The following is a 20,414-nucleotide window of genomic DNA, read 5'->3' on the forward strand; positions in this document are numbered from 1 at the left end:
TGAAAAGTCTGACGACTTAGAAAATCCGCCTCCCAGTTCTCTACACCTGGGATATGGATAGCTGATAGGTGGCAAGAGTGAATCTCTGCCCAGCGAATTATTTTTGAAACTTCTAACATCGCTAGGGAACTTCTTGTTCCCCCTTGATGGTTGATGTAAGCTACAGTCGTGATGTTAGTTGCTAACTGAGGCCAAGCCTGAAGAGCATTGAATATTGCTCTTAGTTCCAGAATATTTATTGGAAGGAGAGACTCCTCCTGAGTCCACGATCCCTGAGCCTTCAGGGAATTCCAGACTGCACCTCAACCTAGAAGGCTGGCATCTGTTGTTACAATTGTCCAATCTGGCCTGCGAAAGGTCATACCTTTGGACAGATGGACCCGAGATAGCTACCAGAGAAGAGAATCCCTGGTCTCTTGGTCCAGATTCAGTTGAGGGGACAAATCTGTGTAATCCCCGTTCCACTGACTGAGCATGCATAGTTGCAGTGGTCTGAGATGTAAGCGTGCAAACGGCACTATGTCCATTGCCGCTACCATTAAGCCGATTACTTCCATACACTGAGCCACCGAAGGGCGCGGAATGGAATGAAGAACCCGGCAGGAATTTAGAAGCTTTAATAACCTGGACTCCGTCAGGTAAATTTTCATTTCTACAGAATCTATCAGAGTCCCTAGAAAGGAAACTCTTGTGAGTGGGGATAGAGAACTCTTTTCCTCGTTCACTTTCCACCCATGCAACCTCAGAAATGCCAGTACTACGTCCGTATGAGACTTAGCAATTTGGAAGTTTGACGCCTGTATCAGGATGTCGTCTAAATAAGGGGCTACTGCTATGCCCCGCGGCCTTAGGACCGCCAGAAGCGACCCTAGAACCTTTGTAAAGATTCTTGGGGCTGTAGCTAATCCAAAGGGAAGAGCTACAAACTGGTAATGCCTGTCTAGAAAGGCAAACATGAGAAACCGATGATGATCTTTGTGTATCGGAATGTGAAGATAAGCATCCTTTAGATCCACTGTAGTCATATATTGACCCTCCTGGATCATTGGTAGGATGGTACGAATAGTTTCCATCTTGAATGATGGAACTTTGAGGAATTTGTTTAAGATCTTTAGATCCAAAATTGGTCTGAAGGTTCCCTCTTTTTTGGGAACCACAGACAGATTTGAGTAAAAACCCTGTCCCTGTTCCTCCTTTGGAACTGGATGGATCACTCCCATAACTAGGAGGTCTCGTACACAGTGTAAGAATGCCTCTCTCTTTATCTGGTTTGCAGATAATTGTGAAAGGTGAAATCTCCCTTTTGGGGGGGAAACTTTGAAGTCCAGGAGATATCCCTGGGATATAATTTCCAACGCCCAGGGATCCTGAACATCTCTTGCCCACGCCTGGGCGAAGAGTGAAAGTCTACCCCCTACTAGATCCGTTACCGGATAGGGGGCCGTTCCTTCATGCTGTCTTAGAGGCAGCAGCAGGCTTTTTGGCCTGCTTACTTTTTTTCCAGGTCTGGATTGGTCTCCAGACCGTCTTGGATTGAGCAAAAGTTCCCTCTTGTTTAGCATTAGAGGAAGTTGATGCCGCACATGCCTTGAAGTTTCGAAAGGCACGAAAATTAGACTGTTTGGCCCTAGATTTGGACCTGTCCTGAGGAAGGGCATGACCTTTTCCTCCAGTGATATCAGCAATAATCTCCTTCAAACCAGGCCCGAATAGGGTCTGCCCCTTGAAGGGAATGTTAAGTAGCTTAGATTTTGAAGTCACGTCAGCTGACCATGATCTAAGCCATAGCGCTCTGCGCGCCTGTATAGCAAAAACAGAATTTATGTTTACCTGATAAATTACTTTCTCCAACGGTGTGTCCGGTCCACGGCGTCATCCTTACTTGTGGGATATTCTCCTCCCCAACAGGAAATGGCAAAGAGCCCAGCAAAGCTGGTCACATGATCCCTCCTAGGCTCCGCCTACCCCAGTCATTCGACCGACGTTAAGGAGGAATATTAGCATAGGAGAAACCATATGTTACCGTGGTGACTGTAGTTAAAGAAAATAAATTATCAGACCTGATTAAAAAAACCAGGGCGGGCCGTGGACCGGACACACCGTTGGAGAAAGTAATTTATCAGGTAAACATAAATTCTGTTTTCTCCAACATAGGTGTGTCCGGTCCACGGCGTCATCCTTACTTGTGGGAACCAATACCAAAGCTTTAGGACACGGATGAAGGGAGGGAGCAAATCAGGTCACCTAAATGGAAGGCACCACGGCTTGCAAAACCTTTCTCCCAAAAATAGCCTCAGAAGAAGCAAAAGTATCAAATTTGTAAAATTTAGAAAAAGTGTGCAGTGAAGACCAAGTCACTGCCTTACATATCTGATCAACAGAAGCCTCGTTCTTGAAGGCCCATGTGGAAGCCACAGCCCTAGTGGAGTGAGCTGTGATTCTTTCAGGAGGCTGCCGTCCGGCAGTCTCATAAGCCAATCGGATAATGCTTTTAATCCAGAAGGAGAGAGAGGTAGAAGTTGCTTTTTGACCTCTCCGTTTACCAGAATAAACAACAAACAAAGACAAAGTTTGTCTGAAATCCTTAGTAGCTGCTAAGTAAAATTTGAGAGCACGAACTACATCCAAGTTGTGTAACAAACGTTCCTTCATTGAAACTGGATTAGGACACAAAGAAGGCACAACTATCTCCTGGTTAATGTTTTTGTTAGAAACACCTTTTGGAAGAAAACCAGGTTTAGTACGCAAAACCACCTTATCTGCATGGAACACCAGATAAGGAGAAGAACACTGCAGAGCAGATAATTCTGAAACTCTTCTAGCAGAAGAAATTGCAACCAAAAACAAAACTTTCCAAGATAATAACTTAATATCAAAGGAATGTAAGGGTTCAAACGGAACCCCCTAAAGAACTGAAAGAACTAGGTTGAGACTCCAAGGAGGAGTCAAAATTTTGTAAACAGGCTTGATTCTAACCAGAGCCTGAACAAAGGCTAGAACATCTGGCACAGCTGCCAGCTTTTTGTGAAGTAACACAGACAAGGCAGAAATCTGTCCCATCAAGGAACTTGCAGATAATCCTTTTTCCAATCCTTCTCGAAGGAAGGATAGACTCTTAGGAATCTTAACCTTGTCCCAAGGGAATCCTGCAGATTCACACCAACAGATATACCAAATTATGTGGTAATTTTTCTGGTTACAGGCTTTCAGGCCTGAACAAGAGTATTAATAACAGAATCTGAGAACCCTCGCTTTGATAAGATCAAGCGTTCAATCTCCAAGCAGTCAGCTGGAGTGGGTCGAACGGACCTAGAACAAGAAGGTCTCGTCTCAAAGGTAGCTTCCATGGTGGAGCCGATGACATATTCACCAGATCTGCATACCAAGTCCTGCGTGGCCACGCAGTAGCTATCAAAATCACCGACGCCCTCTCCTGATTGATCCTGGCTACCAGCCTGGGGATGAGAGGAAACGGCGGGAACACATAAGCTAGTTTGAAGGTCCAAGGTGCTACTAGTGCATCCACTAGAGCCGCCTTGGGATCCCTGGATCTGTACCCGTAGTAAGGAACTCTGAAGTTCTGACGAGAGGCCATCAGATCCATGTCTGGAATGCCCCACGGTTGAGTGACTTGGGCAAAGATTTCCGGATGGAGTTCCCACTCCCCCGGATGCAATGTCTGACGACTCAGAAAATCCGCTTCCCAATTTTCCACTCCTGGGATGTGGATAGCAGACAGGTGGCAGGAGTGAGACTCCGCCCATAGAATGATTTTGGTCCCTTCTTCCATCGCTAGGGAACTCCTTGTTCCCCCCTGATGGTTGATGTATGAACTTGGCCCTCGCTAGCTGAGGCCAAGCTTTGAGAGCATTGAATATCGCTCTCAGTTCCAGAATATTTATCGGTAGAAGAGATTCTACCCGAGACCAAAGACCCTGAGCTTTCAGGGATCCCCAGACCGCGCCCCAGCCCATCAGACTGGCGTCGGTCGTGACAATGACCCACTCTGGTCTGCGGAAGGTCATCCCTTGTGACAGGTTGTCCAGGGACAGCCACCAACGGAATGAGTCTCTGGTCCTCTGATTTACTTGTATCTTCGGAGACAAGTCTGAATAGTCCCCATTCCACTGACTGAGCATGAACAGTTGTAATGGTCTTAGATGAATGCGCACAAAAGGAACTATGTCCATTGCCGCTACCATCAAACCTATCACTTCCATGCACTGCGCTATGGAAGGAAGAGGAACGGAATGAAGTATCCGACAAGAGTCTAGAAGTTTTGTTTTTCTGGCTTCTGTCAGAAAAATCCTCATTTCTAAGGAGTCTATTATAGTTCCCAAGAAGGGAACCCTCGTTGACGGAGATAGAGAACTCTTTTCCACGTTCACTTTCCATCCGTGAGATCTGAGAAAGGCCAGGACAATGTCCGTGTGAGCCTTTACTTGAGGAAGGGACGACGCTCGAATCAGAATGTCGTCCAAGTAAGGTACTACAGCAATGCCCCTTGGTCTTAGCACCGCCAGAAGGGACCCTAGTACCTATGAGAAAATCCTAGGAGCAGTGGCTAATCCGAAAGAAAACGCCACGAACTGGAAATGCTTGTCCAGGAATTCAAACCTTAGGAACCGATGATGTTCCTTGTGGATAGGAATATGTAGATACGCATCCTTGAAATCCACCTTGGTCATGAATTGACCTTCCTGGATGGAAGGAAGGAGTGTTCGAATGGTTTCCATCTTGAACGATGGAACCTTGAGAAACTTGTTCAAGATCTTGAGATCTAAGATTGGTCTGAACGTTCCCTCTTTTTTGGGAACTATGAACAGATTGGAGTAGAACCCCATCCCTTGTTCTCCTAATGGAACAGGATGAATCACTCCCATTTTTAGCAGGTCTTCTACCCAATGTAAGAATGCCTGTCTTCTTATGTGATCTGAAGACAACTGAGACCTGTGGAACCTCCCCCTTGGAGGAAGCCCCTTGAACTCCAGAGAATAACCTTGGGAGACTATTTCTAGCGCCCAAGGATCCAGAACATCTCTTGCCCCAGCCTGAGCGAAGAGAGAGAGTCTGCCCCCCACCAGATCCGGTCCCGGATCGGGGGCCCGCATTTCATGCAGTCTTGGTAGCAGTGGCAGGTTTCCTGGCCTGCTTTCCTTTGTTCCAGCCTTGCATAGGTCTCCAGGCTGGATTGGCTTGAGAAGTATTACCTTCCTGCTTAGAGGACGTAGCCCTTGGGGCTGATCCGTTTCTGCGAAAGGGACGAAACTTAGGTTTATTTTTGGTCTTGAAAAGACCTATCCTGAGGAAGGGCGTGGCCCTTGCCCCCAGTGATATCAGAGATAATCTCTTTCAAGTCAGGGCCAAAGAGTGTTTTCCCCTTGAAAGGAATGTCAAGCAATTTGTTCTTGGAAGACGCATCCGCTGCCCAAGATTTTAACCAAAGCGCTCTGCGCCACAATAGCAACCCCAGAAGTTTTTCGCCGCTAACCTAGCCAATTGCAAGGTGGCGTCTAGGGTGAAAGAATTAGCCAATTTAAGAGCACGAATTCTGTCCATAATCTCCTCATAAGAAGAAGAATTACTAATAATCGCCTTTCCTAGCTCATCAAACTAGAAACACGCGGCTGCAGTGACAGGGACAATGCATGCAATTGGTTGTAGAAGGGAACCTTGCTGAACAAACATCTTTAGCAGACCTTCTGATTTTTTATCCATAGGATCTTGGAAAGCACAACTATCTTCTATGGGTATAGTGGCGCGCTTGTGTAGAGTAGAAACCGCCCCCTCGACCTTGGGGACTGTCTGCCATCAGTCCTCTCTGGGGTCGACTATAGGAAAACAATTTTATAAATATGGGGGGAGGTACTAAAGGTATACCGGGCCTGTCCCATTCTTTACTAACAATGTACGCCACCCGCTTGGATATAGGAAAAGCTTCGGGGGGCCCCGGGGCCTCTAAGAACTTTTCCATTTTACATAGTGGTTCTGGAATGACCAGATAATCACAATCATCCAAATTGGATAACACCTCCTTAAGCAGAGCGCGGAGATGTTCCAACTTAAATTTAAAAGTAATCACATCAGGTTCAGCTTGTTGAGAAATGTTTCCTGAATCTGAAATTTCTCCCTCAGACAAAACCTCCCTGGCCCCCTCAGACTGGTGTAGGGGCCCTTCAGAAACCATATCATCAGCGTTCTCATGCTCTACAGAATTTTCTAAAACAGAGCAGTCGCGCTTTCACTGATAAGTGGGCATATTGGCTAAAATGTTTTTTAATAGAATTATCCATTACAGCCGTTAAATGTTGCATAGTAAGGAGTATTGGCGCACTAGATGTACTAGGGGCCTCCTGTATGGGCAAGACTGGTGTAGACGAAGGAGGGGATGATGCAGTACCATGCTTACTCCCCTCACTTGAGGAATCATCTTGGCCATAATTTTTACAAAATTTTTTTTTTTTTTTTTTTTTTTTTTTTTTTATGACATAAAATACATATAGTTAAATGAGAAGGAACCTTGGTTTCCCCACAGTCAGAACACAATCTATCTGGTAGTTCAGACATGTTAAACAGGCATAAACTTGATAACAAAGCACAAAAAACGTTTTAAAATAAAACCGTTACTGTCACTTTAAATTTTAAACTAAACACACTTTATTACTGCAATTGCGAAAAAGTATGAAGGAATTGTTCAAAATTCACCAAAATTTCACCACAGTGTCTTAAAGCCTTAAAAGTATTGCACACCAAATTTGGAAGCTTTAACCCTTAAAATAACGGAACCGGAGCCGTTTTTATATTTAACCCCTTTACAGTCCCTGGAATCTGCTTTGCTGAGACCCAACCAAGCCCAAAGGGGAATACGATACCAAATGATGCCTTCAGAAAGACTTTTCTATGTATCAGAGCTCCACACACATGCAGCTGCATGCCATGCTGTCCTCAAAAACAAGTGCGCCATACCGGCGCGAAAATGAGGCTCTGACTATGATTAGGGAAAGCCCCTAAAGAATAAGGTGTCAAAAACAGTGCCTGCCGATATAATCATATCAAAATACCCAGAATAAATGATTCCTCAAGGCTAAATATGTGTTAATAATGAATCGATTTAGCCCAGAAAAAGTCTACAGTCTTAATAAGCCCTTGTGAAGCCCTTATTCACTATCTTAATAAACATGGCTTACCGGATCCCATAGGGAAAATGACAGCTTCCAGCATTACATCGTCTTGTTAGAATGTGTCATACCTCAAGCAGTAAGAGACTGCACACTGTTCCCCCAACTGAAGTTAATTGCTCTCAACAGTCCTGTGTGGAACAGCCATGGATTTTAGTTACGGTGCTAAAATCATTTTCCTCATACAAACAGAAATCTTCATCTCTTTTCTGTTTCTGAGTAAATAGTACATACCAGCACTATTTTAAAATAACAAACTCTTGATTGAATAATAAAAACTACAGTTAAACACTAAAAAACTCTAAGCCATCTCCGTGGAGATGTTGCCTGTACAACGGCAAAGAGAATGACTGGGGTAGGCGGAGCCTAGGAGGGATCATGTGACCAGCTTTGCTGGGCTCTTTGCCATTTCCTGTTGGGGAGGAGAATATCCCACAAGTAAGGATGACGCCGTGGACCGGACACACCTATGTTGGAGAAACCAGAATTCTTAGCCGTTAGTTTAGTCAAATGAACAATGGCATCAGAATAAAAGAATTGGCTAGCTTAAGTGCTCTAAGTTTGCCAAGTATGTCATCCAATGGAGTCACTACCTGTAAAGCCTCTTCCAGAGACTCAAACCAGTACGCCGCAGCAGCAGTGACAGGGGCAATGCATGCAAGGGGCTGTAGGATAAAACCTTGTTGAATAAATATTTTCTTAAGGTAACCTCTAATTTTTTATCCATTGGATCTAAAAAAAAAAAAAGCACAACTGTCCTCGACAGGGATAGTAGTACGCTTTACTAGAGTAGAAACTGCTCCCTCCACCTTAGGGACTGTCTGCCATAAGTCCCGTGTGGTGGCATCTATTGGAAACATTTTTCTAAAAATAGGAGGGGAAGAGAACGGCACACCTGGTCTATCCCATTCCTTATTAATAATTTCTGTAAACCTTTTAGGTATTTGGAAAAACATCAGTACACACCGGCACTGCAAAGTATTTATCCAGTCTACACAATTTCTCTGGCACTGCAATGGTATCACAGTCATTCAGAGCAGCTAAAAACCTCCCTAAGCAACACGCGGAGGTGTTCAAGCTTAAATTTAAATGTAGAAATATTAGAATCAGGTATCTTTCCTGAGTCATTAACATCACCCACTGACTGAAGCTCTCTTTCCTCAGCTTCTGCATATTGTGAGGCAGTATCAGACATGGTTCTTAAAGCGTCAGTATGCCCTGCATTTTGTCTCACCCCAGAGCTATCTCGCTTACCTTTAAGTTCAGGTAGTCTGGCTAATACCGCTGACAGTGTATTATCCATGACTGCCGCCATGTCTTGTAAAGTAAATGCTATGGGCGCCCTAGATGTACTTGGCGCCATTTGAGCGTGAGTCCCTTAAGCGGGAGTCAAAGGGTCTAAGACGTGGGGAAAGTTAGTCGGCATAACTTCCCCCTCGTCAGATTCCTCTGGTGATAAAATTTTTTAAAGACAGAAAATGATCTTTATTGCATAAAATGAAATCAGTACATTTGGTACACATTCTAAGAGGGGGTTCCACCATGGCTTTTAAACATAATAAACAAGGAGTTTCTTCTATGTCAGACATGTTTATACAGACTAGCAATGAGACTAGCAAGCTTGGAAAACACTTTAAATCAAGTTAACAAGCAAATATAAAAAACGTTACTGTGCCTTTAAGAGAAACAAATTTTGGCAAAATTTGAAATAACAGTGAAAAAAGGCAGTTACACTAACGAAGTTTTTACAGTGTATGTAACAAGTTAGCAGAGCATTGCACCCACTTGCAAATGGATGATTAACCCCTTAATACAAAAAACAGATTAACAAAACGAAAAATATGTTTTTTAAACAGTCATAACAACTGCCACAGCTCCTACTTTTGAAGCCTTTTGAGCCCATCAGAGATGTCCTATAGCATGCAGGGGACTGCTGAGGGAAGCTGAATGTCACAGTTTGTAATTTTAACTGCACCAACTGTAACTTTTATACTATAACAGTGGAAAGCCTCTGTTTCTAGGCAAAAATAAAGCCAGCCATGTGGAAAAAACTAGGCCCCAATAAGTTTTATCACCAAAGCATATATAAAAACGATTAAACATGCCAGCAAACGTTTTATATTACACTTTTATAAGAGTATGTATCTCTGTTAATAAGCCTGATACCAGTCGCTATTAAATCACTGCATTTAGGCTTAACTTACATTAATCCGGTATCAGCAGCATTTTTCTAGCAAGTTCCATCCCTAGAAATATGTTTACTGCACATACCTTATTGCAGGAAAACCTGCACGCCATTCCCTCTCTGAAGTTACCTCACTCCTCAGAATATGTGAGAACGGCAATGGATCTTAGTTACTTCTGCTAAGATCATAGAAATCACAGGCAGATTCTTCTTCTAATGCTGCCTTTGATAAAACAGTACACTCCGGTACCATTTAAAAATAACAAACTTTTGATTGAAGTTAAGAAACTAACTATAATACACCACTCTCCTCTTACTACGTCCATCTTTGTGGAGAGTTGCAAGAGAATGACTGGGTATGACAGTTAGGGGAGGAGCTATATTACAGCTCTGCTGTGGGTCTCCTCTTGCAACTTCCTGTTGGGAATGAGAATATCCCACAAGTAATGGATGATCCGTGGACTGGATACACCTTACAAGAGAAATCTACTACTCATTTGAAGTTCAGACTAAGTGCTATTGCATTGTCTTGTTATCTCGCATTTGATGATTATGCAAATCTACTGTGTTGACTGGTCCTTTAAGGGTACTTGAAGACTGGAGTTAAGAAACATTGCCCTGGCATATAGGCAGAGGGCAGTAAACGTATTTTGTTGTAATCTAGCTCAAAGTGTTTTATTTTAAAGGACCAGTCAACACAGTAGATTTGCATAATCAACAAATGCAAGATAACAAGACAATGCAATAGCACTTAGTCTGAACTTCAAATAAGTAGTAGATTTTTTTTCTGACAATTTTAAAAGTTATGTCTTTTTCCACTCCCCCTTTGCCATGTGACAGCCATCAGCCAATCACAAATGCATACACGTACCATGTGACAGCCATCAGCCATTCACAAATGCATACACACTTATTCTTGCACATGCTCAGTAGGAGCTGGTGACTCAAAATGTTTAAATATAAAAAGACTGTGCACATTTTGTTAATGGAAGTAAATTGGAAAGTTGCTGAAAATTGCATGCTCTATTTGAATAATGAAAGTTTAATTTTGATTGAGTGTCCCTTTAAGTGAAGCGCAAAATATTGCTTTTGCGAAAGCGATATTTGCACTCAACTTGTAATACCAGCGCATGCTATTGTACACTGGTATTCTAAGTGGAGCATAATGCGAACGCGAACTCGTGTTCGCATTGCATGGAAGCTTTGCGCTCAATAGAGTGCACTTCCATAGGCTCCAATGCGAGCCTCATTCTTTTGCAGTTAGACACAGCATGAGAACCTAGCACAGCGAAGAGGGTAAGCCATGCAGCGATGGGCAGCAAAGTTAAATATATATGTATATGAATATACATATATATTTATGTGTTAATATGTGAATGTACACATTAACACATAAATATATATATATATGTATATAAGCATATACATATATATTTACAGTGAACACACAGTTCCCTACAGACCGCAACGTAAAAGCACTTTTCAGTGCCGTTTTTTTTTTCTAACAACCCACACCTGCCCAATTTAACCCCTAAAAACTGGCTACTGCAGTTTTTTTTTATTTATTAAAACTGCTAATATTTTTTATTTACAAAAAGCCACAATTGGGGCACATTTTAAAAATTAACCAGAAAAGCAAGCACCTTACAAAAATAGTGTAAGGCATAGTGCAGATTCATTTAATGTAGGAGAGATATGCTGCATTATTTACTTTACAGCTATTTTGTATATAGTGTTTTTAGAGTGTATTTTGGTCAGATAACACTTTAAATAAGTTATACCTTGAAAAGATCTTCAGTTAAAGACAGTGTCATTTCCGGTCGTTGAGGCGTACCAAGAATGAAATCACTCATTTTTGGGGGAGAAGGTATTTTTACTGTATTTTCAAAATCTTGATAATATCGGCCGGAATTTAAAACCAATGACGGTGCAGTATCGTCCATATCTAGTCTGTTGGTAAGTTTTGGTTTTGGTGGATCTTTTATATCCAATGCCTTTGCCTGCAGACAAACAATTCAACATAGAATAGCAGAAGATATACTCTGAGGCTTTGTAGCATTCAAGAATTATCAACACTACTCTGAAAAAAGTAAACCATTGGGTCAGTCGTCACTGAAATGCAAAACATTGCTCAATCTCTATCAAAAGATGGCCTAAATAAATATATTGTAAAATAAATTTAAATAATAATTTAAATAACTATATTAAAATAGCCACAGCTAAAACACACAAAAAAGCTAGAAAAAAAAAAAACTTTTTATTATACTCTACAAAAAAACAATGTATGTAAGAACTTACCTGATAAATTAATTTATTTCATATTGGCAAGAGTCCATGAGCTAGTGACGTATGGGATATACAATCCTACCAGGAGGGGCAAAGTTTCCCAAACCTCAAAATGCCTATAAATACACCCCTCACCACACACAAAATTCAGTTTAACAAATAGCCAAATAGTGGGGTGATAAAGTAAGGAGTAAAAAACATACAAAAAGAGGAACTGGAAATAAAATTTTGCTTTTATACAAAAATCATAACCACCAAAAAAAAAGGGTGGGCCTCATGGACTCTTGGCAATATGAAAGAAATTTAATTTATCAGGTAAGTTCTTACATAAATTATGTTTTCTTTCATGTAATTGGCAATAGTCCATGAGCTAGTGATGTATGGGATACAAAATACCCAAGATGTGGAAGACCACAGAAGAGCTGAAAAAATTAAATCCACAAAAAAAAAAAAGACATAAATTTCACATAAATTTCAAGAAAAAAACAAATCATAAGCAGAAGAATCAAACAAACAGACAGCTACCTGAAGAACTTTTCTACCAAAGACTGCTTCAGAAGAAGCAAATACATCAAAATGGTAAAAAAATTTGTAAATGTATGCAAAGAAGACCAAGTTGCTGCTTTGCAAATCTGATCAACCGAAGCTTCATTCTTAAAAGCCCAAGAAGTGGCGACTGATCTAGTAGAATGAGCTGTCCCGCCTCCAAATAAGCCTTGTGAATCAAAAGCTTTAACCAAGACGCAAAAAAAATGGCAGAGGCTTTCTGACCTTTCCTAGGAGTAGAAAAAACAACAAATAGACTACAAGTCTTCCCGAAATCCTTAGTAGCTTCGACATAATATTTCAATGATCTTACAGCATCCAAAGTATGTAAAGATCTTTCAAGAGTATTCTTGGGATTAGGACACAAGGAAGGAACAACAATTTCCCTACTAATGTTAGAATTCACAACCTTAGGAAGAAATTTAAAGGAAGTCCAGCCTTATCCTGATTGAAAAATCAGAAAAGGAGACTCACAAGAGAGAGCAGACAATTCAGAAACTCTTCTAGCTGAAGAGATAGCCAAAAGAAACAACACTTTCCAAGAAAGTAGTTTAATATCCAAAGAATGCATAGGCTCAAAAAGAGGAGCCTGCAAAGCCTTCAAAACCAAATTAAGACTCCAAGGAGGAGAGATTTATTTAACAACAGGCTTGATACGAACCAAAGCCTGAACAAAACTGTGAATATCAGGAAGTTTAGCAATCTTTCTATGAAATAAAACAGAAAGAGCAGATATTTGTTCCTTCAAGGTACTTGCAGACAAACCTTTATCCAAACCATCCTGAAGAAACTGTACAATTCTAGGAATCCTAAAACAATGCCAAGATAATTTATGAGAAAAACACCATGAAATATAGGTTTTCCAAACCCAATAATAAATCTTCCTTGAAACAGACTTACGAGCCTGTAGCATAGTATTAATCACTGAGTCAGAGAAACCTCTACGAGTAAGTACTAAGTGTTCAATTTCCATACATTCAAATTTAGCGATTTGAGATCCTGATGGAAAAACGGCCCTTGAGACAGAAGGTCTGGCCTTAAAGGAAGCAGCCAAAGTTGGCAACTGGACTTCCGGACAAGATCTGCATACCAAAACCTGTGAGGCCATGCTGGTGCTATCAGGAAAAACATGCAATTGTTCCAATATGATTTTGGAGAATCCCCTTGGAAGAAGAACAAGAGGCGGAAAAATGTAAGCAGGTTGGTAAAACCAAGGATCTGCTAATGCATCCACCATCTCCGCCTGAGGATCCCTGGACCTGGAAAGGTACCTGGGAAGCTTCTTGTTTAGATGGGAAGCCATAAGATCTATTTCGGGGAGACCCCACAGCTGTACAATCTGACAAAATACATCTGGATGGAGAGACCACTCCCCCTGGATGTAAAGACTGATGACTGAGATAATCCGCTTCCCAATTGTCTACACCTGGGATATGTATCGCAGAAATTAGACAGAAGTTGGATTCCGTCTAAGAAAGTATCCAAGATACTTCTTTCATCGCTAAAGGAATGTGAGTCCCCCTTTGATGATTGACATATGCCACAGTTGTGATATTGTCTGTCTGAAAACGAATGAATGATTCTCTCTTTAATAGAGGCCAAGCCTGAAGAACCCTGAAAATTTCACGGGCTCTAAAATATTGATTGGTAACCTCGCCTCTTGAGGATTCCAAACTCCTTGTGCTGTCAGAGACCCCCAGACAGCTCCCCAACCTGTGAGACTTGCATCTGTTGAAATCACAGTCCAAAAGAGGCCCCTCGAAAAATCCGATGATGGTCTAACAACCTGGACAGAGAGAGTTGAATGTTGGGATTTAAGTATATCAACTGTGATATCCGAGTATAATCCCTGCACCATTGATTCAGCATGCAAAGCTACAGAGGTCTCATATGGAAACGAGCAAAGAGGATTGCGTCCGATGCTGCATTTATGAGACCTAAAACTTCCATGCACATAGCCACTGAAGGGAATGATCGAGACTGAAGGTTTCGACAGGCAGAAACCAATTTCATTTGTCTCTTGTCTGTTAAAGACAGCGTCATGGATACTGAATCTATCTGGAAAAGTAAAGAGGTGACCCTTGTCTGAGGAATCAAGGAACTCTTTGGTAAATTGATCCTCCAACCATGTCTTTGAAGAAACAACAGTTTGATTTGTGTGAGATTCAGTTAAGTGAAAAGATTGAGCCACTACCAAGAAATCATCCAGATAAGGAAACGCCGCAATACCCTACTCTCTGATTACAGATAGAAGGGCACAGAGAACCTTCGAAAAAATTCTTGGAGCTGTTGCTAGGCCAAATGGAAGAGCAACAAATTGGTAATGCTTGTCTAGAAAAGAGAATCTCAGAAACCGATAGTGGTCTGGATGAATCGGAATGTGAAGATACGCATCCTGTCTATTGAGGACATGTAATGACCTTGCTGAAAAAAAAGGCAGAATAGTCCATATAGTCACCATCTTGAAAGTTGGGACCCTTACAAAATGATTCAAAAACTTCAGATCCAGAACTGGTCTGAAAGAATTTTCCTTCTTTGGGACAATGAATAGATTTGAATAAAAACCCAGACCCTGTTCCCGAATTGGAACTGGTACAATTACTCCTGAAAGCTCTAGATCTGAAACACACTTCAGAAAAGCCTGAGCTTTCACAGGATTTGTTGGAACGTGAGAGAGAGAAAAAATCTTCACACAGGAGGTCTTATTCTGAAACCTATTCGATACCCCTGAGAGACAATATTCTGAATCCTATGATACTGAATGGAACCTGCCCAAACATCTTGAAATAATTTCAATCTGGCCCCTACCAGCAGAACTGGATTGAGGGCCACACCGTCATGCAGTCTTGGGGGCTGGCTTTGGTTTCTTGTAAGGCTTGAATTTATTCCAACTCAAGGATGGTTTCCAATTGGAGCCAGAGTCTTTAGGGTAAGGAGTGGTTTCCTGTTCTCTATTCTGACGAAAGGAACGAAACCAATTAGAAGCTTTAGATTTGCCTTTAACCCCTTAACGACCGAGGACGTGCAGGGTACGTCCTCAAAAAAAAGGCAGTTAACGCCTGAGGACGTACCCTGCACGTCCTCGGTGTGGAAAGCAGCTGGAAGCGACCCTGCTCGCTTCCAGCTGCTTTCCGGTTATTGCAGTGATGCCTCGATATGGAGGCATCCTGCAATAACTCTAGATGGCCATCCGATGCAGAGAGAGCCACTCTGTGGCCCTCTCTGCACCGGACATCGATGGCCGGTATCGTTGGTGGGTGGGAGCCGACTTGGGAGGCGGGTGGGCGGCCATCGATGGGCCGGGTAATGTAGAGGGGGGCGGGATCGGGGGCAGGGCCAATGGGGGCGCGCACGGGCGCGCGTGCACGGGGGGCGGCGGGCGGGCGCGTGCACGGGGCGGGAGCGGGTGGGAACGCTACACTACAGAAACTATAACTTATAAAAAGTTTGAGAAATGCTGTATTTAAATTAATAATATATATAAATCGGAGGTATCTAGGAGGGGGTGGGGGGTTGGTCTTTGGTGGGGCAGGGAGCTACACTACAGAAAAGGGGAAAAAATAAAAAATATCAGTAATTTTATTCTAAACTGGGTACTGGCAGACAGCTGCCAGTACCCAAGATGGCGGCCATTAAGGCAGAGGGGGAGAGTTAGAGAGCTGTTTGGTGGGGGATCAGTCAGGTTGGGGGCTAAAGGGGGGTCCTACAGAGCAGCATATGTAAATATGCCTTTTCTTTAAAAAAAAAAAAAAAGCCCAAATATAGCTTTTATTTTAGTACTGGCAGAGTTTCTGCCAGTACTTAAGATGGCGGGGACAATTGTGGGGTGGGGGAGGGAAGAGAGCTGTTTGGGAGGGATCAGGGGGTCTGATGTTTCAGGTGGGAGGCTAAGCTCTACACTAAAGCTAAAATTAACCCTGCAAGCTCCCTACAAGCTACCTAATTAACCCCTTCACTGCTAGCCATAATACGTGTGATGCGCATTTAGCGGCCTAAGTACCAAAAAGCAACGCCAAAGCCATATGTGTCTGCTATTTCTGAACAAAGGGGATAACAGAGAAAAATTTACAACCATTTATGCCATAATTGCACAAGCTGTTTGTAAATAATTTCAGTGAGAAACAAAAAGTTTGTGAAAAAGGGAACTTTTTTTTTTATTTGATCGCATTTGGCGGTGAAATGGTGGCATGCAATATACCAAAATGGGCCTAGATCAATACTTTGGGTTGTCTGCTACACTACACTAAAGCTAAAATTAACCCTACAAGATCCCTACAAGCTCCCTAATTAACCCCTGCACTGCTGGGCATAATACACGTGTGGTGCACAGCGGCATTTAGCGGCCTTCTATTTACCAAAAAGCAATGCCAAAGCCATATATGTCTGCTATTTCTGAACAATGGGGATCCCAGAGAAAAATTTACAACCATTTATGCCATAATTGCACAAGCTGTTTGTAAATAATTTCAGTGAGAAACCGAAAGTTTGTGAAAAAGTGAACGATTTTTTGTATTTGATCGCATTTGGCGGTGAAATGGCGGCATGAAATATACCAAAATTGGCCTAGATCAATACTTTGGGATGTCTTCTAAAAAAAAATATATACATGTCAAGGGATATTCAGGGATTCCTGAAAGATATCAGTGTCCCAATGTAACTAGCGCTAATCTTGAATAAAATGGTTTGTAAATAGCAAAGTGCTACTTGTATTTATGGCCCTATAACTTGCAAAAAAAGCAAAGAACATGTAAACATTGGGTATTTCTAAACTCAGGACAAAATTTAGAAACTATTTAGCATGGGTGTTTTTTGGTGGTTGTAGATGTGTAACAGATTTTGGGGGTCAAAGTTAGAAAAAGTGTTTTTTTTCCATTTTTTTCTCATATTTTATAAATGTTTTTACAATAAATTATAAGATATGATGAAAATAATGGTATCTCTGGAAAGTCCATTTAATGGCGAGAAAAACGGTATATAATATGTGTGGGTACAGTAAATGAGCAAGAGGAAAAACAGAATTTATGTTTACCTGATAAATTACTTTCTCCAACGGTGTGTCCGGTCCACGGCGTCATCCTTACTTGTGGGATATTCTCTTCCCCAACAGGAAATGGCAAAGAGCCCAGCAAAGCTGGTCACATGATCCCTCCTAGGCTCCGCCTACCCCAGTCATTCGACCGACGTTAAGGAGGAATATTTGCATAGGAGAAACCATATGGTACCGTGGTGACTGTAGTTAAAGAAAATAAATTATCAGACCTGATTAAAAAAACCAGGGCGGGCCGTGGACCGGACACACCGGTGGAGAAAGTAATTTATCAGGTAAACATAAATTCTGTTTTCTCCAACATAGGTGTGTCCGGTCCACGGCGTCATCCTTACTTGTGGGAACCAATACCAAAGCTTTAGGACACGGATGAAGGGAGGGAGCAAATCAGGTCACCTAAATGGAAGGCACCACGGTTTGCAAAACCTTTCTCCCAAAAATAGCCTCAGAAGAAGCAAAAGTATCAAACTTGTAAAATTTGGTAAAAGTGTGCAGTGAAGACCAAGTCGCTGCCCTACATATCTGATCAACAGAAGCCTCGTTCTTGAAGGCCCATGTGGAAGCCACAGCCCTAGTGGAATGAGCTGTGATTCTTTCGGGAGGCTGCCGTCCGGCAGTCTCGTAAGCCAATCTGATGATGCTTTTAATCCAAAAAGAGAGAGAGGTAGAAGTTGCTTTTTGACCTCTCCTTTTACCGGAATAAACAACAAACAAGGAAGATGTTTGTCTAAAATCCTTTGTAGCTTCTAAATAGAATTTTAGAGCGCGAACAACATCCAAATTGTGCAACAAACGTTCCTTCTTTGAAACTGGTTTCGGACACAGAGAAGGTACGATAATCTCCTGGTTAATGTTTTTGTTAGAAACAACTTTTGGAAGAAAACCAGGTTTAGTACGTAAAACCACCTTATCTGCATGGAACACCAGATAAGGAGGAGAACACTGCAGAGCAGATAATTCTGAAACTCTTCTAGCAGAAGAAATTGCAACTAAAAACAAAACTTTCCAAGATAATAACTTAATATCAACGGAATGTAAGGGTTCAAACGGAACCCCCTGAAGAACTGAAAGAACTAAATTGAGACTCCAAGGAGGAGTCAAAGGTTTGTAAACAGGCTTAATTCTAACCAGAGCCTGAACAAAGGCTTGAACATCTGGCACAGCTGCCAGCTTTTTGTGAAGTAACACAGACAAGGCAGAAATCTGTCCCTTCAGGGAACTTGCAGATAATCCTTTTTCCAATCCTTCTTGAAGGAAGGATAGAATCTTAGGAATCTTAACCTTGTCCCAAGGGAATCCTTTAGATTCACACCAACAGATATATTTTTTCCAAATTTTGTGGTAAATCTTTCTAGTTACAGGCTTTCTGGCCTGAACAAGAGTATCGATAACAGAATCTGAGAACCCTCGCTTCGATAAGATCAAGCGTTCAATCTCCAAGCAGTCAGCTGGAGTGAAACCAGGTTCGGATGTTCGAACGGACCCTGAACAAGAAGGTCTCGTCTCAAAGGTAGCTTCCAAGGTGGAGCCGATGACATATTCACCAGATCTGCATACCAAGTCCTGCGTGGCCACGCAGGAGCTATCAAGATCACCGACGCCCTCTCCTGATTGATCCTGGCTACCAGCCTGGGGATGAGAGGAAACGGCGGGAACACATAAGCTAACTTGAAGGTCCAAGGTGCTACTAGTGCATCCACTAGAGCCGCCTTGGGATCCCTGGATCTGGACCCGTAGCAAGGAACTTTGAAGTTCTGACGAGAGGCCATCAGATCCATGTCTGGAATGCCCCACAGCTGAGTGACTTGGGCAAAGATTTCCGGATGGAGTTCCCACTCCCCCGGATGCAATGTCTGACGACTCAGAAAATCCGCTTCCCAATTTTCCACTCCTGGGATGTGGATAGCGGACAGGTGGCAGGAGTGAGACTCCGCCCATAGAATGATTTTGGTCACTTCTTCCATCGCTAGGGAACTCCTTGTTCCCCCCTGATGGTTGATGTACGCAACAGTTGTCATGTTGTCTGATTGAAACCGTATGAACTTGGCCCTCGCTAGCTGAGGCCAAGCCTTGAGAGCATTGAATATCGCTCTCAGTTCCAGAATATTTATCGGTAGAAGAGATTCTTCCCGAGACCAAAGACCCTGAGCTTTCAGGGATCCCCAGACCGCGCCCCAGCCCATCAGACTGGCGTCGGTCGTGACAATGACCCACTCTGGTCTGCGGAATGTCATCCCTTGTGACAGGTTGTCCAGGGACAGCCACCAACGGAGTGAGTCTCTGGTCCTCTGATTTACTTGTATCTTCGGAGACAAGTCTGTATAATCCCCATTCCACTGACTGAGCATGCACAGTTGTAATGGTCTTAGATGAATGCGCGCAAAAGGAACTATGTCCATTGCCTCTACCATCAACCCGATCACTTCCATGCACTGAGCTATGGAAGGAAGAGGAACGGAATGAAGTATCCGACAAGAGTCTAGAAGCTTTGTTTTTCTGGCCTCTGTCAGAAATATCCTCATTTCTAAGGAGTCTATTATTGTTCCCAAGAAGGGAACCCTTGTTGACGGAGATAGAGAACTCTTTTCCACGTTCACTTTCCATCCGTGAGATCTGAGAAAGGCCAGGACTATGTCCGTGTGAGCCTTTGCTTGAGGAAGGGACGACGCTTGAATCAGAATGTCGTCCAAATAAGGTACTACAGCAATGCCCCTTGGTCTTAGCACAGCTAGAAGGGACCCTAGTACCTTTGTGAAAATCCTTGGAGCAGTGGCTAATCCGAAAGGAAGCGCCACGAACTGGTAATGCTTGTCCAGGAATGCGAACCTTAGGAACCGATGATGTTCCTTGTGGATAGGAATATGTAGATACGCATCCTTTAAATCCACCGTGGTCATGAATTGACCTTCCTGGATGGAAGGAAGAATAGTTCGAATGGTTTCCATCTTGAACGATGGAACCTTGAGAAACTTGTTTAAGATCTTGAGATCTAAGATTGGTCTGAACGTTCCCTCTTTTTTGGGAACTATGAACAGATTGGAGTAGAACCCCATCCCTTGTTCTCTTAATGGAACAGGATGAATCACTCCCATTTTTAACAGGTCTTCTACACAATGTAAGAATGCCTGTCTTTTTATGTGGTCTGAAGACAACTGAGACCTGTGGAACCTCC

At 42.5% G+C, this 20,414-nt stretch overlaps 1 protein-coding gene across 1 annotated transcript in view; it reads right to left on the bottom strand.

Moving 5' to 3' along the window:
• The window catches only part of SKA3 (spindle and kinetochore associated complex subunit 3), a 668,958-nt gene that overhangs the window by 151,384 nt on the left and 497,160 nt on the right, over positions 1 to 20,414 (bottom strand). Inside the window, exon 8 of the mRNA XM_053708518.1 lies at positions 11,145 to 11,363. Within this exon, the coding sequence (XP_053564493.1) occupies positions 11,145 to 11,363 (219 nt within the window). The remainder of the gene's footprint in view (positions 1 to 11,144; positions 11,364 to 20,414) is intronic.

Source organism: Bombina bombina, chromosome 3 (genome assembly GCF_027579735.1).
Source record: "Bombina bombina isolate aBomBom1 chromosome 3, aBomBom1.pri, whole genome shotgun sequence".
NCBI lineage: Eukaryota > Metazoa > Chordata > Amphibia > Anura > Bombinatoridae > Bombina > Bombina bombina.